Below are 22432 nucleotides of genomic sequence, written 5' to 3' on the forward strand. Positions count from 1 at the left end.
CTCTGTATATAGTGTATGTCTATAATTAATGTACTTAAATCATTAAATTAGTCTTGTCCTTCAGAAAAAAGCACCTTCCACAAAACATTTCTTTTGAGATTATTTTCAGAACCAGTCACTAACTTGCAAGGAAATTTATTTCATGATTACTGATTATTTGTTCCGCCACAATTTCTTCCTTTTTTTTTCCCTCTCCTTTGGTCCCGTGGTTTCCTGGTTCCCTGCTTCTGCATTATCTGTGCTCAGTCAGTGGCTCTAGATACACCAGAGGTGCACAGATAAACCAGGCTGAAGCCAGTACACATCAGAGAGAAAGTCTGCAACCTGACTATAAATATCGGTGCCCAAAGTGTAACTGATTGACCAGTAAGGGACATAGGTCAGAAGGTCAAAAGTGACTTCTTCTTCAAGACATGTTTTGAAATACCAGCTGAGAAAGGATAAAATTGCTAAAACATCTCTTCATTCTCCATCAGAGACACATTATCTAGTGGAGAGTGCTCTGCCCTAAAGCCCAAAAGACTTGGGTGCCAGTCCCAGTTCTGCCAGTAATTAGCATTGTGACCTGGGGCAAGTCACATTATTTCTTCTGGGCTTCAAGTTATAAATAATAGCTAAGATTGTTCAAATGCTTCACAGTAAGGTATTAACGCTTTCAATTGCTGCAACAACCCTATGAGGCCGGTACTGTTGTTATCTGCATTTTATAGATGAAGTAATGGAGGCACAGAAAGGTTGACTTGCACAAAAATCATTCCGCTAATAAGAGAAAGAACTCAGGTTCCAATCCAAGCAGGCTGCCTCTAGAATCCGCACTCTTAACCACAGTATTTCATGCCCTTCAATCAAATGCCAGCCTATGAAATGACTTGCAGATGGTGCTTGGGACCCCTTTCTGTTCCAATACTCATTTAATGAAATAATTACGAAAGACCAATTAACTTTTAATTTAGCTACTTTAATATAACAGCAGTGACAGAGCTTTACCTCTTTATTTTTTTCGGGGGCCACTTACCAAGGTGGGAAATGTAAGTGGGACACTGAACACGTGCATTATTGTAACTGGTAACTATTGAATTTCAGATTCCGGGGCTCTTGGTCTTTCTCTAGCATCAAGTTACACATAATAAAGTTGAACAAGTTTATAGGTGCAGTAATGAAAGCTTATTTACAAGACCAACACAAAATCCAACTTTTCCAAGTCAGTGGCATATAGTAATTCAAGCAGTCAGTGTAAACATTCCTGTAACTCAGTCGCTCTCTTCCAATTTGGGCAATCACTGGAGACTTTGTGAACTGAAATCAGTGAAGTAACAGGATTGTTTTGAACTTGAAGTAGTCAACACATTTATAAAGACTTGGAGGGTTTTTTCCTAGTTTCTACTCTTTGAAAAAATTTTTTGTTGTTTTTTAATTTTGAAGATACGAGACTCCTTTGGTTTTAATAGGTACTCGAGTCCTTTATCTCCTAAAAAATTTTCCTGGAATTATGTAATATATTCATGTAAGCTTTAATTCCCCCTTTGGATCTGCTGAATCTCCTTTATAACAACAGTAGTACTAGTAGTGCTGTATTTTATCTTGTGGTACAGTATTTATGCTTGTCTTATCCTTTCTGTTAGATCAAAGTTACCTGAAAGCGGAAACCATATTTCTCTTATGTTTTTATTCTTTATAGTACTAGCATTGTAAAATATTTGCATAGGAGTAGCAGTATTCAACAGAACTTTGTGAGTTTTGTTTACTATATCAGCTTATGTTAGAAAAGGAATCACTGTGCAGTGGAAATTCTTTTCTTTCAGTCTGTTTAAAATTGCCCTGAGTTGCTTTTTTACCTGACTGTGGGAGCCTTCTATATCAAATTGCTGCCACTTTATTTAGTCAAATAACTCACACCAGTATGTACATGTTCTGTTTTTTAAACTTTAATTTGCCTTTCTTGGTAGCTTAACATCTTAAAATTTCTTTTAGATAAGTCAGCTCCTTAATTCTATTAACAGTAATGGTTTCTATCTGGACGTACAGATTATGAAATGTTTACTCAATGATGTTTTTATTTTAGTCGTATTTTACTGTTCAGATCTTAATTTTTCTTGCCTAGAAAAGATAAGCCTCAAACATAAAATAAGTGTTTGAAAAGCCAGGATAGATTTGAAAATATAAAGAACATTATAAAGGAGTAACTGAATAAAAGCAATTTGGAGACTGTTCAATGAAAATTAAGTAGACTTTTCCAAGCATAGAGGTGGCCCAGTCATTCTCCACTTACCCATCTCTATCCTCCACTTATACATCTTTATCCATTATAAATTCATCTATATAAAACTCTTCTGAGTAGACAGCTCTGCAATGGGAACACAGTGGTTTTCCAATTAATATTATCTTCAGAACAATGTTTTTTCTTTAGATTTACATCACTCAGTTAAGGAAAAGACATTCACATTATTTATCTGAATATTTTTGAAAATACAATTTTAATTTAACCTAACCAGAAATGCTTGTTATTTTCATTTCAGAGATTTCAATCATAGAAGAAATTTTGTATGTGTGTTTGCCTAGTATCAGGTTTCTGTTAGCAAAAGTACATTTTAGAAAAGTATAAAATACTGAAAAGGACAAAGAATAAAATAAAGACCAGTAATTTAAAATATGTTATTCAGCTCTTTTCCTGGAAGAATGTCTGGCTGTTGCAATCCAAGCTTACTTCTTTCTATAACTCTCTTTTCTGATAGCTTTTGAAAAACTATGGCAAAGAAGAAGACCACATTTTGGAAGAAGAAAATAAAAAACTAGTCGAAGACAAGGAAAAACTGCAAACTGAATTAAAGAAGGTTTCAGATGGTAACGTTGTATGCGTGTGCAGAAGTAGAAAAAGTATCATGATATTTTATGCTACTACACTTCACTGTTTTCCCCAAAACAAAACTAATGGCTATATATTCTTCTGGCTAAAACAGTGAGTGACCTATTTATAAATTCCTGCTCAAATATGAAGATAAAACATTGTTTCAGCCAAGAGAAACATGCTCTGTTATGCAAAAAAACATGTAGGTGTTTCAGATCTGTGTTGTAAATACAGATGTTCCTGCCTTAGCAAAAGAGCTATGTTCCTAAAGAGTTGCTTGTAAACACATTTTTGGAAAATGAATCACCTTTTTCCATCATAGTGTATTGCTTCTTTGAAAGAAGCAACCACAGGGGGACAGTTTTGGTTACAGGAAAATACCTGGCTTATCTCAAGCTCTCATATTTTCTACCTGCCAGAAAACGTTCCTTGAAAGAGATGGCTGGGGATAGAGTAAGTCACAGTCTGGGATGTCAGCTGAGAGTTTGAACATAGCATTCCAAAATACATTGCAGTGAGGGCTTGGGCTAGGGCGTCCCAACACCATTTCACTGAAGGCAGCTATTTCTATTTTCTTCATCTTAGTCAAGAACAAGTTATTATTGCCTGGGGCCGCAGAGCACAAACAAGTAGATACCACAAGGCCATTGGCATTCCAGGAAGCTCGGAATAAAAGTTTATGGCTCGATCCCTGAGCAACATTCCTGCGTATGACAGGCCTGATTTAGTCCAGACACTGGGGTAACTCTCAGCCAGAGTCAAGACGACATCAGTGCAAAGACCTTCTCCAGTTTCAGATCTCTTCCACTACTTTATGTTGCAAATGAACTGGAGAATGTTCAGTGACTGAATCAAAGACTTTCTTTATGCCGTTTGTAAGGCTAGATTTTTTTAAAAATAGGCCTCTGTATAATCGACATTTCTATACTATAACTTGCTGGTATTGATTATCTATTTAAATTGTTTGGGTAGGGTTAAGTTCACCAAGATATATTTGAATTTGAGATGGAAGGCCTAAAGATAAAAGCCAATTCTGTTTTTAAAAGCATCCATAGGGTATGTCATATGATATGAAATATATAGTCATTTTCCTCCTTATTTAAAGTAAAAAAAAAAAATCATTTAGAGGCCATAAGTTAAAAAATTAACCTTCTAGACAAGGGTTGATATATGGTTGGTATAGTATAGCCCAAAATTCTAAATCCTGTAATAGTTTGCACTGTTGGCTCTTCTGCATTTCCAGAAGATTTGGAACATGACCATGAAGTTTTAACATTTGTATGAAAATAAATTTAGTAATCAGACATTTCAGAAGAGAAATAGTGTTCTTTTTTTACCCAGCACAAAATATTGCTGCTAATCCTTCTGAAGAATGCAAGGGACTATTTCCAAAATGCCTTTAATTAGTTTAAAAATTATTATAAATTCTTGCCTTCTTTTTTTCATATCTGTCAAGGATCCTTTTCCTTATGTTGTAAGCAGAGTAGTACAGACAAGAATAGCTTAATACCTCTCTTAACCCCGGCCAGCTTAGTTTTTCTCCCTTTGCCTTTCAAAAATTCCACTTCTGAGATACTTTGAGCTTTAACCTCACAAGTCTGATGTATAACTCTAAATTCAGTATTATTTTGATTAATGTGAAGAAACTCAATATTTCTTGAACAGGTAATTCAGATATTTGGAGAAAATGAACTCTTTGATAATATAGGCATTTTGTTTATAATCTGATAACAAGAGATACCAAGTTTCTGTGTTTGAAGTGTAGACTGCAAAACTACCTTCAAAGTGTTGAGGTAAAAGCGGATTTTACCTGTTTGGGTATGTCCTGTTTGGTTCCTGCAAGATATGTAGTATTTTATGAACACATTTCATTTACCCAGAGTTTTTATTTTAGATAACATTATTACTGACCTTGAGAAGATCAAGATTCCTTTTTTTTTTTTTTTTTGGTCTTTTTGGGGCTGCACCCATGGCATGTGCACCCCAGGCTAGGGGTCGAATCAGAGCTACAGCCACTAGCCTACACCATGGCCACAGCAACATGGAATCCAAGCCATGTCTGCAACCTACACCAGAGCTCATGGCAACACTGGATCCTTAACCCACTGAGCGAGGCCAGGGGTCGAACCCACATCATCATGGATCCTGGTTGGGTTCGTTAACTGCTGAGCCACGAAGGGAATTCCCCAAAGTTCTATTTGTAAAGGAAATATAACCCTGGCTATGTTGTCCTGGCCTATACCAGTCAAATCCATTCATTGAGACAAGAACTAAGAAATTAATTATACAAGATTTGAATGAATTCAGCAGCACAGTGCTTTGTACATAGTACCATTCAAATATATTTATTGATTTCTAAAAGTGAGGCTGACAGTGCTTTAAGAATTGTTTCAGAAAGTTTCTTTATATTTGAAAACTGAGTAGAAAAGCAATGTAGTTTATTTTTAATAGAGGTAAATAGAGAGTTTTCCATATGAATTATATATGGAAGTTCCCAGGCTAGGGATCAGATTGGAGCTTCAGCTGCAGGCCTTTGCCACAACCCACAGCAACACTGGGTCCGAGCCACATCTGCAGCCTATTCTACAACTTGTAGCAACATCAATTTGCCAGTTCGTTAATTACTGAGCCAGGTCAGGAATTGAACCCAAATCCTCACAGAGGCAACATCAGGTCCTTAGCCCACCGAACCACAACAGGAACTCTTGGTGTTTCTTTACATGAAACATTTTTTCCAAATATATTAGTGGAAGCAAAGCATGAATCCAAATGTCTATTTAAACTGATTCACCCCAAGTTGGAAAAGTGTTATTCTGATGGCAGGTAATAAGGGCACTCAGTCTCTCAGTAGTGAGAGTATCCCCATCAGTTTTTACCACCAGCTCAGGATTTTGACCAGAGTTAGTAAATTACCTGTGCTTCAGTGCAATACTGTGACCCTAGTGAGCCAAAAGAGAGTGTGCATGGCCCAAAGCACCCAATTTACACTCAGGACTAACTTAGTCAGGCGTAAAGACCTGATCTGTTGTTTTTAATGATCTGTTTAATGGTAACTCTGATGTCCCAGTGTGTGGAGTAATTGGGAAAGGGCACTGCCATGAATAATGAGAACTTAAGCTCTGAAGAATTTATAAAGTTCACAAGCTCTCATAGAAAGAACAGACATTATATGTAGTGGAAAATCTTCTGATGTCCAAGAAGAATGACTCCAAAGGACTCTTCTAGGAGAGCTCCCCAGTATTTATTCTTAATACTTTAGCAGAGTTAATTCTTAAAACTAGAGGAAGTATATGCTGTATAGTCATTGCTTGTGTTCAGGCAGTGGTAAAAGTAGATAGGATTTTAAAAGTGAATGAGTTGTGAATGGAAATGTCTCTTTCTCATTCCTTGAGGAACAAAAGTATATCCATAATATGCCACATTGAAAGTTGTCAGGGCTGCCAGTCTAATAGTGGAGGCTGAGTACTATACCAGTGTACTTGTCCTACATAAAGGGCAAAGAAAAAGACCAAAAAAAAGTGAGGCAAATTCCTTGACCCTGCCCTTATTCTTTGGTACTTTTTTCTTCCTTCCTTTCCTTTTCTTCCTTCCTTTCTTTTTCTTTCTATCAGCAATTTTTTAGGAACTTTTCAAATAATATATTCATTGTAAGATCATTTAACATGGAACATAATTAAAACTGTCCTTAAAAAGCATGCCTATTGAGGATAAAGCAAATTTTGTTTTATTTCTTTTTCTTCCAGTTTTATTGAAATTTATTTGACATACGGCACTATATGTTTAAAGTCTACAGCATAATAAATTGACTTACACGCATCATGAAGTGATTACCACAAAAAGTTTAGTGAGCATCCATCTCAAATAGGTACCAAAATAAAGACATAGAAAAAAATTTTTCCTTGTGGTGATAACGCTTAGGATTTACTCTCTTAACAACTTTTATGTATAAAATACAGCAGCATTCAGTGTATTTATAATGTTGTACATTATAGCCCGAGTCCTTATTTAGCTTATAACTGGAAGTTTCTACCTTTCAACTATGTTCATCTGAGTCTCCTCTCCCCACCCCCAACCTCAAGTAACAACAAATCTGGTCTCTCCCTTTTTTTAAATTCTCTTGTTTTTTTTTAAATTCCGCATTCAAGTGAAATCATACAGTGTTTGTCTTGCTCTGACGTAGTTCACCTAGCATAATATAGTCTGGGTCCATCCATGTCATCACAAATGGCAAGAGTTCATTCTTTTTTGTGGCTGAGTAGTATTCGTGTGTGTATGTCACACTTTTTTATCCATTTTATCTACTGGCGGGCATTTAGGCTGCTTCCATATCTTGCTATTGTGAATAATACTGCAGTGAACATAGGGGTACATGTGTCTTTTCTAAATAGCGTTTTAGTTTTCTTTGGATAAATACCCAGGAGTAGTATTTTAAAGCAAATTTTTAAATGGTACCTAAATAAAATATATACAAGCAAAACAGAAACTGTGGGTAAAGGCTCATTCTCTGTGCCTAAGTATTGGCAACATATAACAGGGATCTTAGAGTTGGACTAGGAAATGGAATCTTGTAACCCTACTTAAACTAGTTTATCAACTACAAGGTTTCATTTATTCAACTCTGAACTAGTTTATTCAGTTCTCTTCCTGGACATGCTTCCAAAACACCATGGCTGACCTTGAAAGGAACTAGCATTCTAGCATTTCCTTTTACAGGCCAACTTTCCTATCCTTAAAGATGTTAGAGTTTGTAAAAGAATTGTCACCCTCTAATGCCAATAATAAACAAGTCGTGCTAACATAGGGGCCAAGGAATGAAAATATTTGAGGTGCATTATGAGAGAAATTCAAGATCCAGATAAGAGAGAAAAATTACAAGATAACTACTATTCTATGTACCAGTAACCCCAAATTCCTGCCTCTTTAGTCTTAAGCAAGAATAAGACCTAAAGCTTTTTATACAAAGTTAAAACTGTGAGGTTTCTAGTTCCATACAAAGGAACTATTTGAGCTATCTATCTATCTGAAAATAAATTCCCAGTGTTCCCTTGCAGTGCAGTGGGTTGAGGACCCAGTATTGTCACTAGGGTGGCTCAGGTCACTGCTCTGCCTCATGTTTATTCCTTGGCCTGGCAACTTCCACATGCCGCAGGCATGGCCAAAATGAGTAAGTAAGTAAAGTCTTAACCTAAGCATATTTTATAGTTGCAAACTCTTGTTGGAGTCAACTATCTTTTTTTCAATAGATGACTCTATTTAATATGATCCTAAGTGATTTTTTCTTTTCTTTTTTTTCCCCTCTTGGCCACCCCACGGCATGCAGAGTTCCCTGACCAGGGATCAGATAAAGACGCAATTGATCTGTGCCATAGTTGTGATCTACACCTCAGTTGGCACCGTGCCAGATCTTTATCCCACTGTGCCAAGCCAGGGATCGAACCTGCATCCTGATGCTGCAGAGACACCCCCAATACCATTGCACTACAGCAAGAAGTCCTAAACTGTTTCTTTCTTTCTCTTCTTTACTTTTTTTCTCTTCCCTTCCTTTCTTTCTTTCTTCCACCCTTGCAACATGTAGAAGTTCCCTGTCCAGGGATCAAACCCAAGCCACAGCAGTGACAATGCCAAGGAGGGAACTCCAAACTCAACAGTCTTTAACTTGCAGTTATATCGAAGCCACCAGCTTATTTTAAAATTTTTAATCCTTTAAAAAACTTGGTAGGAGTCCCCACTGGCTCATTGGGTTAAGGATCTGACATTGTCTCTGTAACAACTCAGTTGCTACTTAGACACAGGTTCGATCCCTATCCCGGCATAGTGGGTTAAAGGATCTGGTGTTGCTGCAGCTGTGGCATAAGTCACAGCTGTGACTCTCAGATTCAATCCCTGGCAGGAGGACTCCATGTGTGTGGGTGTGACACACACACACAAAAAAAGTGGTTTTAGTCATTTTTTTTGCTTTATGGCCTTTTAAATGAGTTTTTATTATTTGAATAAGAAAAAACATATTTTCTGATAACTCCTGCGGAAGTTCCTGCTTCTTTAACATCTCCTTTCCTTCTTTTATTAACTGAAAAATAACAGTCCCATGTTTTGAAAGAATAGCATAGTTTGACAGATGTGGCTATAGATCGTATATAATTTATAGAATATCCATTATTTAAAACTGACCCATCCTTTTAGTCAGGTTTTACCTTTTAAGGTTTTTTTAAAAATAAAAGATATATTGACATTTATTAGTTTATGTTTCTCCACATGCAGTTTATGTTATTATTAAACTAGAAGAAGGCTTTCTTGCTGTGGACTCCTTTCACCTTTCTTTTCTGTGAGCTTTTTATCTGTTTCCGGGCCTGTACATGTAAAATAAACTGTTTTAGTGTCATCCTATGACCAGAAGGCATAGCTACAGGGATGATAGTAACTTGAGACAGAAATTCAAGGATATCTTTCCATTGACAAAACCAGCAGGCATAACTGATGCTACCTGAGGAGAAGCTTTTATCAGCTCCCTGAGGGGCATTAAAGCAAGAGAAAATAGTCTCTTCCCTGAAGAGCTTATAGCCCAGATGGATTGATCCAGCATATACACATAAACTGACAACAATTTATTTCTTGCCCTGTATGATATGAATTAGTTTACTAAAAAAACATGGAGTGGTGCAGCCCTAAAAAAACAAAAGAGAAAAAAAAAAAAAACAAAAACCACCATGGAGTGGAGAATGCCGAATGCACACTGAATAACAGAAATGTTATTCAGATGGTAAGGATGTAATCAAGCATAGTTCTCTAAATATGTTGATGGACATATAGATAGGATCAGCTTGTGCCAGGTTTATGTTTGCTGCCAAATAACGTATAGAAATTAAGCTGGACAACTCTGCTCTGAAAACACTTCTGAAAAGCAGTCAGCTGGGAAAATGAGCTGGAAAATGAAAGAAGGAAAAACCTTCTCTTCCTGAAGCAAAATCTCATTGCAGCACCCCTGACTGTAGAGCCTTTGTTTTTCCGTGAGGAAAATTGATAGAGATAAAATGGGGAGCTTCTTAGGAGGTTTCTTAAAATTTCCAGTATAAATTAGATCCTTCTCCTCTCGTGTTCAGATGTTTTATAATTCTTTTGACTATATTTATAATCTAAGAGAAAGTGTTAAGACTTTTAAGTGTGTTTTAGGACAGGGATCAGCAAACTATGGCCCATGAGCCAAATCCAGCCCTACTGCCTTGATTTTAGAAATTAACTTTTATTGGAACAAAGCCGTGATCATTTGTTTACGTATTTTCTGTGACTGTGGAGTTAACGTACACTGGACAGAGTCCACAAAGCATAGAAAGCTAAAAATATTTACCGTCTGGCCCTTCACAGAAGTAGTTTACCAACCCCTACTAAGGGTCTTCAAATAAAGAATAATACCTTTTTCAGTATAAATGAGATGATAGGGAAGAGATTGGTTTCTGCTGTTACTATTGTTATAAAATTTGCTGTGCACCTAAGTGCTTCTTGAATGAATGTTGATCAGATAATTTAAGAAATTATATATGCTTATATATAGTAAAACTAGTTTTTATACTCAAAGTAAATTGACTCATTCTCTTCTCATATATGATGGTTTGTAAATTCTTCTGGAGTCTATGTGTTCCTTCTGCGTACACATGAAATTGCTTTATAAAGCAATGCCTTTTCAAAGCAATTTGTATAAGCTATGCCTACACAGTGTTCTGCCCAAAATGTACATCCTGACTTTTAAGTGCAAAGCAGGCACATTAATGTAATCTGTAATTACTCTTTGCTAAATAACAGAGCCAAAATTGTTTTCTTAAATACATTACTTAGCAACCTAACTAAGATTAATGAAGGAAGTCTTTATGCATATATTGATGTTTCTTTCGCCAACAATGTAACAATGGGGCTGATTTAATTTATTAAATTAGAAAACCTACTCATCAGTTCCCTGGCCCAGAGTGCCAGTAATCTTTATAAGTATCAGCATGCCTTAAGTCCATGTCTTTTCTAAAACCCAAAAGCGCTTTACCTATAAACCTCATTCATGTTCGCAGTACCCCAGGGGGTAGGCCTGCGCACACCAGTATACCCAGTGATGGTGGAGAAGTTGAGACACGTGCAAAGAAATCATTCATTTCCCCTTTGTTATTTGCATGTGAAAAATAAAGCTGTCTTTGGTTTTATTCATTAATGTTACTCTCTAATTATTTGGGCAGCTTTGTTTCTATTCCAGAAATGTCTTACTCCTCCTCTTGCGAAGTAGGCAGTCTTCTAAAGCATGTCCTAGTTTAGTCTCTCCTCCATTAGTTTGGCTTCTTTGCCACTAAAGCAGTTTTTCAACACCCCAGATCTGATTATGCCTGTGCACAATTTAAAACTTTCTCTTGGTTCCTGTCACCTTTAAGCTCTTCACAATGGCACACGTGGTCTTCTGTGATCTGTCCTCCAGTGTCATCTCCAGTTGTGCCTGCCCCTACTTTGTCCGGTCTAAATTTTATCCTTCTCCTTTATTAAATATGGAAGTTTCTAGTTCTCCTGCGGTGGTGTTTCATCACTTTTCACCTCTTCCCAGGACTGCAGGTCTGTCTGCCTCTAATATTTTCTTCTTTACCCTCCAATAGCTTGTGCTCATCCTTCAGCTCCTCATCGCTACCTCTAAGAAGCCTCCCTGAAACTCTCTCGCTTCAAGCTGGGTTGAGTGGCCTTCTTCTGGACCTCTGTATTTCTGCGTAGTTACTTACTTAATAGTGTACACTGTTGAAATTTTTGTTTGTTTCTTTATCTTTCTTACTTAGATTATAAGTGCTGTGAAGACAGGGACTACATCTAAGTCAGCTCTTTGTCCCACCTTGCACCTAGTGTTCCAGGCCTAGTATTCAATAAATACTAATAAATTTCACCCCGAAACCCTGTTGCCCTCTCCTCCCTCATCCAATTTAAGTTTCATAGTTCATCATAATTAGTCTCCTGTAAACTGCATCCCTCCTTCACCTCCTTCCCCTCTCCCTTACCTCTCCCTCCTTCCTTCTTCACTCCCCTCCTTTCTCAAGGACCTAGCTTGTGATGGTCAGATATCCATCTACTTGGTACCTGTGCCTAAACATGTCAGCATTGCTGAAGGAACTACTTCTTTTAAATAATGGTCACTGCATTCAAGCGGGCCCTCAACACTGGCAGTCCTATTGCACTTCTCTAAAATCTTCGCTTTTTCAACTCTCCAAATCTAGATCTTCTCATCTCACTTCTAAATTCTAAATCATTGGGCACAAAGAATTAATAAAAAAACATCATCTTCTCACCACCGAAACTGCCATCTTCCCCCAGCTGGGCTCTGACCTCTGCCTGTTCTTAGGCTACAATGGATTAAGTTTTAATCCCTCATCTTTTGCTGTGGCTCCCAACCCAGCTATGCTTCTCAAGGACTCTGACTGTTTCTGCAGTTACTTCCTCACTTCCTGTCATCCTACAAACATCCTTTGGCATCTCCTATTCCCCCCCAAAGAACCAAAAACTTCCTTTCATCTCATATTTCTTCTCTCACTGCCCCGTTGCTCTACTTCATAACAGTTTTTTTCCATTTAACTTTTTATTCAGACATCATAAATTCAAATCACATAATGATTCAAATCACAGGAGAGATGCAAAAATAATACCCCCAAAATGCCCTGTATCCTTACTTACCCAAATGAAACATACTTGCCTTATCCTTTTTCCTCTTTTCATAGTTTCCTCTCACTTACTATTTTTATATTTTGTGATGACTTTCTAATTCCCTTATCCCTTCTCCACTTATGAGATGCGCTACTGTTGTAAGGAAGAGCTTTCCCATTTCCCCCCAGTTATTAATGTTTGCTTGTTTAATATATTCATTTGGTTATAATTTATTATAAGCGTTATGTTTTATTGTTCCGATCATCTCAGATTTGACCAGTGGGAGTCTTTTCAGGCTGTGTCCCATTTTGTCAGGCCCCCATTCTTCAGCGCTGCCATTCTGGTATAACAAGATATTCCAAGCTCATCTTCTGCTTTTCCTCCTCTAGCCCACGAATCAACCATTCTTTCAGTGAGCCTTTTAAGTGGAGAATGGTATTTAGAAAATAAGACCTGGACCTAGGTGTGTTCTTCTCTAGGCACCCTCAGCAGACAGAATGGATAGTAGCTTAAATTTCACCTCTTTGGAGGAACTTCTCAGCCTAATGTAGCTACACAGTCGTTCTCTAGCCCATCCCCTCCTTTAACTTCTTGCACACCACCCTCTATTGGTTGGTCGGTTTCTTTGTTGTGTGTCGTCCTGCCTGACCAGAAAATGGGTATTATGAGAGGAGAGACCATAGCTGTCTTTTCATCCTCAGTGCTTAGAAGAATACCTGATGCTGGTGTGCATCCCACGTTGAGTGGATAAACATGTGGATGACTCCCTTGTCTTGGGGCAGTTTCATCTTGGTACCAGCTCCATCTCCTACCATCAAGAGCAGTAGGAATCTTTGGAAGGGTTCTTATGTTTCATGGACTCTGAGAAGTTAGAGACTGGGAGAAAGAGTTCCTTCTTTGTATTCTTGATGAAAACAGTAAAGATTTGTCATCGCTGTTAAGGAGCTTAATTCTCACCACCCTTCTACACTTGCTGTACATTTAGACCCTAAAAAGTTGTTTCATGAACCCTAATTTTAAATATAGTAAGTTATTTATAATCATATTGCCCAACTTTCCTCTAAAGTAACTTAAGCCTTTTACACATAAGATTTATGCATGAAGGTTAAATGACCTATAGTTCGATATTCTTGAAATGTATTAGGTCAATGCTGCTTCACTAGAATATCTGCTTTTCTATTATCTACCTCCTCACTATCAACTCAATGACTTTAAAATATTACTACTTTGGTGGGTTTTTTAATACATACTCTAAAAAGTTTAAAACATCATAAGATTTTACACACAAAAAATTTTAAATTTTCATTTATTTAAAACAGAGGAATTTGGGGAGTCATATTTGATAGGTTCTTACTCAGTACTTATAGCCTAAGAATTTTATTATATTTTGTCCGGTATACATATGTTTTGTGTAAGGTCTTTCCCACTGTACTTTTTAAAAATAAAGTTTATGTCAAGGAAGTTTAGATTTATAGGAGACCAGGCAGGATAGTACAGAGACTTTTCATGTACCCCATGCTCAGTGTCTCCTGTTATCCAAGCCTAATACTGATATGATACATTTATGTAATTAATGAACCAATGTGGATATATTATTACTGACCAAGCCCATACTTTATTCATATTTCCTCCGTTTTCACCTTTTTTCTGTCTCATTCAGGATACCACATTTAGTTGCATTTCTCCATAGGCTCTTCTTGGCTCTAACAGTTTCTCAGACTTACCTTATTTTGAAGACATTGATAGTTTTGGGAAGTACTGGTTATTTTGTAGAATGTTTCTCTATTGGAATTTTTCTGATATTTTCCATAATTAGACTGGTTTCTGGGGACTTCAGAAGTCACAGAGGTAAATTGCCATTTTCATCATATTATATCAAGAATACACACCCACACTTCACCACTGTTTATGTTGACCTTAAACGCCTAGCTGAGGTAGTGTTTGTCAGGTTTCTCTACTTCAAAGTTACTTTTTCCCCCCTTTTTCCATAGTGTAATCTTTGAAAGGAAGTCACCATGTGCAGCTCATGCTTAAGAAATAGGGAGTTTTAGAGTTGCCACTGGGGCTCAGCCATTATCAAACCCAACTCGTATCCATGAGGATGAGGGTTCAATCCCTGGCCTTGCTCAGCGGGTTAAGGATCTGGCATTGCTGTCAGCTGCAGTGTAGGTTGCAGACACGGCTCAGATCCCACGGTGCTGTGACTGTGGCATAGGCCAGCAGCTGCAGCTCCAGTTTGATCCCTAGCCTGGGAACATCCATATGCTGTGGGTGTGGCCCTAAAAAGACCAAAAAAAAAAAAAAAAGTAGGGAGTTTTGCTCCAGCTCCTTGAGGATAGAGTATCTACATAAATTTTTGTAACTTTTGTGTACAGATATGTCTTTATTTATTAATTTATTTATGGAGTTCCCATTATGGCTCAGCGGTAACAAACCCAGCTAGTATCCAGGAGGACACCGGTTTGGTCCCTGTCCTCGTTCAGTAGGTTAAGAATCCGACGTTGCTGTGAGCTGTGATGTGGGTCACAGACAAGGTTCAGATCTGGCATTGCTACGGCTGTGATAGCTCTGATTCAGCCCCTAGCCTGGGAACTTCCATATGCCATAGCATGACCCTAAAAAGCATTAAAAAAAAAAAAAATGTAACTATTTTTGGTTGCAACCAGGATTCCCATCAGGTAACTAAAGTGACACCTCATTGCTTACCGGACATCTTATTTTGAAAAAAAGAACTGGTTCCCAGCAAGTGACTCTTTCAGGTGCTTAAACGTTAGGCTTTTTGTTTGTCTGTTCTTTCCTTCCTTTAAGGAACATATTTTAAGCACCTACCATGTGCTAGTCACAGTACTAAGTGCCCAGAACAGAGAGAGAGACAAGACACAGCTTCATTTCTTGAATAGTCCACAGTCTGGTGGGGATGTAATTACACTTCAGCATGGTAAGTGCTATATTAAAATTACACTCAAGATGAAGTAGAAGCCAGCAGAAGAGATCAGAGATAATTTCCTGACATTTCAAAGGGTAAATATTAATTAGCCAGATGAAATGGGAGAGAATGAGTAAGGCAGGGAGATTAGGGTGGGAAGATGGGCTAGGAAGTTTTAACAAAATGAGCAGCATATAACTGAAAGAGTGTGCCTTTTTGAAGTACTGCAAGAGGCTCAGTGTGACTGGAGCACAAAATAAGGTAGAAGCATTCTAAGAGTGGAAGAGGTAGGCCTAGGGGTGTTCCCTGATGGCTCATCAGGTTAAGAATCTGGTGTTGGGGGGGTTCCCTTCGTGGCTCAGTGGTTAATGAACCTGATAAGGATCCATGATGATATTGGTTTGATCCCTGCCCTCGCTCAGTGGGTTAAGAATCTGGTATTGTCATGAGCTGTGGTGTAGGTTGCAGGCTCGGATCTGGCGTAGCTGTGGCTGTGGCTGTGGCCAGTGGCTGTAGCTCCAATTTGACCCCTAGCCTGGGAACTTGCATATGCTGCATTGTGGCCCTAAAACGTTAAAAAAAAAGAATCTGGTGTTGTCACCACAGTGGCTCAGGTCACTGCTGTGGTGGGTGTTTGATCCCTGGCCCAGGAACTTTCACATGTCACTTGTATGAACAAAAGAAAAAGTAGGCCCAGGATCCATCATAAAGGGCCTCATTCACCATGTTTATATGTTAACATTTGGAGGGTTTTTAGGCAGAGGATCAAGCAGTCACTTTGACACTACTGTGGACAATCAGTCAATTAGCTAAGAAACAAGTAAGAAATCCATTTTGATAATTAAAACTAGGAAGGAGGACAGTGCTGACCGAGATCAGTGAATGTATGGATGGACTGGCAAGAGATAAAGGAAGAAGAATCCACACACCTTATCAACGTATGGATGTGAGTTTCAAAGAGAGTGGGTAATGATTGAAGCGATGAATAAAACAAACCTCTCCCGAGTGTACCTGGCAGTATAGGCGTGTACAAAAATAACCGTAATATGATTAAAACCACAACATGTGTTCTTTATTGAACAGAAGTTTGTGTGTCTGCTTTCCATGTATTTTGGAGTCATTACTGTGGATTAACAGTCCAGTGATTGATTACTGTAAAGGAATAGTACATGTAAGGATTAAGTGCTACGTAGCTCTTATATCTGCACACTCTTGAGTTCTCAAAAATAGTACCAAATGAACTGAAAAGAAATCAACACTAGATGTATGGAAATTTTTCAAATTAAAAATATCTTCCTCTGGCCCAATCCTCACAGCTGTTGTACAACAGCCAACTTGAGCTATCATGCCAATGTCTCTAAAATTTTGCTCTTGCATTTCCTGGCAGAGCTTAGCTGATAGTATGTGTTATCTCAGGTAGAAATCATGGTGATACAATACGTTTACATGGTGCATTGGCTTCACCAGTGCCTCCCACAGTGCGCCATAGATACAGGTTTGGCACAAATATTTTTGGTCTGCTTACATGTCATTTTACACTAGCATTTTGGCTTCCTATCTGTCACTGTAACATTAATTGGGTGTTTTGGTTTGTTTTAAGGGCCGCACCCACAGCATATGGAAGTTCTCAGGTTAGAGATGGAATCAGAGCTGCAACTGTCAGCCTACACCACAGCCACAGCAATGCAGGACCCAAGCTGCATCTGCAGCCTACACCACAGCTCAGGGCAACGCTGGATCCCCAGCCCACTAGGCAAGGCCAGAGGCCAAACCTTCATCCTCATGGATACTAGTCAGATTTGTTTCCCCTGCACCACAACGGGAACTCCTGGGGTTATTCTTTATATTAATAAATAATTCATGTGCCTCAAAAAGTTCTTAGTGAACATAACTGAATCTGGCCAGTTTTCTCCTGAAATAATCTCAGCATTTCCATAGCACCACTGGCAAATGATAGCAGCTCATTTTGGCAGATGAGAAAATTGAAATAGTGACTTAGATCTATCACCTCAAGCCTCCTTGTCTTATGTCTTCCCTGTATATGCTGTTTCCAAAATAACCTGGTTCAAAGTAAAACAAGCATATTCAAATGTCAGATAACAAATTTATATAATCCCTTAGTCATGAAAGCAGTTCCAGAAGGAGGTAGAAGATAACCAAAACAGAGTAGTGTAATTTTTATAAAATGAGAGATAGAAAAAGGACTGGGAAATGGTCCAAAAGGCTCCTAGAGAAAGTAACAGGCTCTCCTAATTGGAGTGAAAACAATAAGATGGTATTCATTAGGGTAATTAATATCCACTGAAATACAAAATAAAATCAGAAACACAGTTCATGCCTTGGCTTAATAAGTGTAAGAAAAACAGGATTTGCCTGGAGTTGTTTTGTTATAGCTTCATCCCAGTAATGATCAGAAGAAACTTTTGGCTGTCCAAGAAGTTTTCTAGATGCTTTTGCAGATTTGTAGGCCCACCTGACTCATCTTTCTCCTAACAATTCTTGAGAAAAAAATGGTATCTTTCATTTCTTTAATAAGGATCTAATGAGTTGGTATCTAAGATTTATTGAATTTATTAAATAATTCATGGAGAAATATAAGTATAAATCATTTTTAACTTAAGATGAATTGCTTAATAAAAGCTCCTCACCAACCATTACAGACTGTTCAGGCATAATTAAGTTATGGAATCTTCCCTGCTTGTAACATACCAAAAGTCCAGGCTCTTAAACATTTTTAGTAAGGAAGGTCCTGAAAATAAACCATGTTTTATATTTTCAAGTATCATCTTGGAAATGCCTCATGCCCAATCTTTATGTTGTAGCTATGGTCCCAGGGAAGTATAACCACTACCAGAAATCTCTCCTCCACATCTAACCCATACTTTTCTTTACCAAGTGACACATTAAACTTGTCGAACTCAGCTCTTAATACCTAATTTAGATTTGTGGATCTGTGGAAGTAATGGCTGTCCAGAATGACTAGGTACTAACTATGTATGGCTGTTTAAAAATTTAAGTTAAACTGAATTTAAAACTCAGTTCTTCAACTGGACTAGCTACATTTGAAGTGTTTGATAGCCGCAGGTAGCTAGTGGTTACCATATTGGATAACACTGATTTAGAGCATTTATTGTGCAGTGCAGATGTAGAACAATGCATAGAGTTTAATTTGACACAATAGTCTAGAAAGTATTGCTAGAAAAGCCACCTTGGTTGGTAATGACTTAGATATTCATATATAAAAATGCCCATACCATGGCTTCTCAAGAGGAAAGGAAACCAAACTGTTTATAAATAGAACCTATAATTTAATTTCATCTTGCCAAAAAAGTGACTTTGAAGTTATAAATCACACTTTCCTTCCTGTAACTCCTACCCTAAAGATTTACAAATGCAGAATTATATGCAGAGCTATTCAGGGTTCCCAGAATCTCTCCAGTCCATCCTACGCTACTCATTCCTTCTACACATTTGTTCATTGTCTTCTCCACAATATGTAGACTTAAATGTTTATCATATCATGTATATATAGCTTAACAGAAACAAAAAGTTATATCTGTGGAGTTCCCATTGTAGCTCAGCAGGTTAAGAACCCGACTAGTATGCACGAGGGCACGGGTTCAGTCCCTGGCCTCACTTAGTGGGTTAAGGATCCAGCGTTGCTGTGGCTGTCGTAGGCCGTCAGCTACAGCTCTGATTCGACCCCTGGCCTGGGAACTTCCATATGTTGCAGGTGCAGCCCTTAAAAAAAAGCAAAAGAACAAAAAAGCAATTAAGGATTGGTGTTAAATTTCCTAAATTTGGTAACTGTACTATGCATGTATCTTTATTCTTTTTTTTTTTTTTCTGTCTTTTTGCCATTTCTTGGGCTGCTCCCGCGGCACATGGAGGTTCCCAGGCTAGGGGTCAAATCGGAGCTGTAGCCACTGGCCTCCGCCACAGCCATAGCAACACAGGATCTGAGCCGCGTCTGCAACGTTGGATCCTTAACCCCCTGAGCAAGGCCAGGGATTGAACCCCCAACCTCATGGTTCCTAGTCGGATTCGTTAACCACTGCGCCATGACGGGAACTCCTGTATCTTTATTCTTAGGCACACAATGAAGTAGTTAGGATAAAGGGGCATGATGTCTGGAACTTATTCTCAAATAGGTCAAGAAAATAATTGTGTGTATGTGGAAAGAGAGAATACAGTAACAATGTCCACATCATTAACAATTGGTGCATTTGAGTAAAGGCTACAAAGGAATTTTCCGTATAAGTATTACAACTTTTCTGTAAATTTGAAATTATTTCAAAATAAAAATTTTAAGTTTTGTTCGTTATTTTCTAGCCCTTTCTAAGGCACAAAACGATGTGATGACAATGAAGGTGCAATCAGAGCGACTTTCAAAAGAGTACGACTTACTCCTGAAAGAACACTCAGAACTTCAGGTGGGTGACATCCACTTCATGGCCTCAGCTTTTTGAAATAGTAATTACCTACATCAGTTATTTGGGTTATTTGTCCTTCCCAAGTCAAGAGGATGTACTTAATCTTGACTTTGCTAAGTGATTAAATAATCTAGTTTTTACGTGGAGGGTGAAGATTGGAATATTGCATGCAATACAAGATAATTATAACGTAGAGAATTATTGCTATGCTAACTTACAGCATTCTAGTTTTGGTGATGTTTTGAGCAAAAGAAATGAGCCATAAAAATGGCAGCATTGAAAAACAGACTGGGAGTTCCCATCATGGCTCAGTGGAAACAAATCTGACTAGCGTCCATGAGGACGCAGGTTCAATCCCTGGCCTTGCTCACTGGGTTTAGGATCTGGCGTTGCCGTGAGCTGTGGTGTAAGGTTGCAGATGCAGCTCGGATCTGGCATTGCTGTGGCTGTGGCATAGGCCAGTGACTAGAGCTCCAATTCATCCCCTAGGCTGGGAATCTCCACCTGAGAGAGAGAGAGAGAGAGAGAGAGAGAGAGAAACTGGGTCTAGGAAAATTTGGTTTGCCATTTAGAATATTTGCCTTGTGAATGTCAAAATAAAGCCAAAGACTGAATATCCACATTACACTACTCCTTCTGTCCCACTATTTTAAACATCTTAAGACAAAGCCTGTGGCATTTAAATGTATGTTTCGCCTGCAGAGTGGATTTGAAAAATGGAAACGAAGGACACCTTTTTGTGTTGAACCACAAAGTCTCTCGTGGTTTTCTCTCTCTTGCCCTCTAGTCCCTCAAGAGTCAGTTCCCTACATTTCCCCATTTAGGGCTGGTCTTCCTCTTCTTTCTTGGGCTTCCAGCCCCTGACCTGAATTGATTTCCCAGCCTGCTTTGACCATGTATGGGGAGAATTTGGGGAAGAGACCATTCCAGAGGTAAGCCTGGCCCTCCCAGTTCCTCCCAAGATGGAGAGTCTGTGCTCTTCTGCTTTCAGGTTGGGTTTATCCTGAGAATTTGGCAGCGTTGGTGGCTTTCATTCAAGGCCTATTAGCAATTACAACTCAATAGTTATTTCCCTGTATTAGAAGCATTAGTCCTGGACTCACTTCCCTGCATATCAGTGGTCTTTGTATCTTGAGGAAGTAGCATTGCCAAGCACAAGACAAGCAAGCACTGTGCTCATAGCTTTGGAATCACACAAACTTGGAATAACTCTTAGTCTGGAATAACTAATAGTCCTGGAATAACTAATAAACTTTGCTAGCTTTGCAATCCCAAGCAGGTTATGTCACTGTTGTGGGGCTCACTTTCCTTCATCTGGAAAATCAGAACAATAATAACACCAGGTTCACTGGCTTGTTGGGAGGATTAAATAGAATGTGAATGGTGCTGAGCATTGTGCCTGTCTGGTAGTTAACACCCAAAGAATAATGGCTGTTATAATTATCACTGTTGTCAGTATTAATTCCTCTCTAGAAGTTTTACTGAAAGGATGACTTACTCTCATCCAGCCACTTTCACCTTGATTAGAACCAGTCAAGAGAGAGTCCAGAGAACATTTGTAATCTGGTATTCCCAGTTGAGTTGCATGTTTGATTTAATTAGCCTACTTAGACAATGGGGCAGACAGAGAAGGATAGATAACCCCGTGTGCTCCAAATCCAGGATACCCATAGTCATTTGTGAGGTCAGAGTGCAAGGATGAGTATCTGCACTGGTGGATTCTGTCCCTGGTGTCAGAAACCATGGCAAAAAGAGAAGCAGGAATCCACCCTCATTTTCTCATGGCGAGTGGCCACTGCTGAATGTCCCCATTGTAGAAACAGCTAGTAATTCTCTTAATCCCTGAAGAATGTATGTGACAGTGAGATGCCCTCAATCCATTTTCTTTCCCCAGAAAAAAGCTTCAGCTTGCAGCTTATGCATTCTTGATAAAAGATGTTCAAAAGCTTTCGTGAGTAATCCCTTCCCAATATAGTCATTATACCTGTGTCTTTGAAAAAATGACCCCTTCCTGCATTCATGAGGACACAGGCTCAATCCCTGGCCTTGCTCAGTGGGTTAAGGATCCAGCATTGCCATGAGCTGTGGTGTAGGTCACAGACACAGCTCAGATCTGATATTGCTGTGGCTGTGGTGTAGGCCGGCAGCTGTAGCTCTGATTGGACCCCTAGCCTGGGAACCTCCAGTGCCGCAGGTGCGGCCCTAAAAAGAAAAAAAAAATATGACCCCATCCCAAATATGCCAAATGCCAAGCCTAGAGTTGAGCCTTGATGCATTTAGGGTTTGATCTAATTTCTGCTTATATCTAGGTTTTTGAAATACTTAATAGATAGCATTTACTGAGGGTATTCTCTGAACCAAGCACTTAGCTGATAGCTTTATATATATTATCCTGCATACTCTCTCATAGCCAACCAAATTAAAATACATATTTTAATAACCTCTTTTGTGAATGAGGAAAACAAGACCCAGCAACGTTAAATAATGTGCCCAATATCACTGAAAAGTGATAGTATTCAATGTTAGGATATCTTTCTCCAGAATGTGCATCATTAGCCACCATGCTCTCTCTCTCTGCTA

At 38.6% G+C, this 22432-nt stretch overlaps 1 protein-coding gene and 1 non-coding gene across 3 annotated transcripts in view; both read left to right on the forward strand.

The window, feature by feature from the left end:
- The window catches only part of BCAP29 (B cell receptor associated protein 29), a 45123-nt gene that overhangs the window by 17388 nt on the left and 5303 nt on the right, over positions 1-22432 (forward strand). For both annotated transcript variants that reach the window (XM_047754265.1, XM_047754266.1), the window contains exons 6-7: positions 2733-2841; positions 19752-19852. In XM_047754265.1, coding sequence (XP_047610221.1) covers positions 2733-2841; positions 19752-19852 — 210 coding nt within the window. The remainder of the gene's footprint in view (positions 1-2732; positions 2842-19751; positions 19853-22432) is intronic.
- Positions 6203-6337, forward strand: LOC125112292 (small nucleolar RNA U109). Its single transcript, XR_007131090.1, has one exon. It is a non-coding gene; the product is annotated as a small nucleolar RNA U109 (small nucleolar RNA).

The sequence above is a fragment of the Phacochoerus africanus genome, chromosome 11 (genome assembly GCF_016906955.1).
Source record: "Phacochoerus africanus isolate WHEZ1 chromosome 11, ROS_Pafr_v1, whole genome shotgun sequence".
Lineage (NCBI taxonomy): Eukaryota > Metazoa > Chordata > Mammalia > Artiodactyla > Suidae > Phacochoerus > Phacochoerus africanus.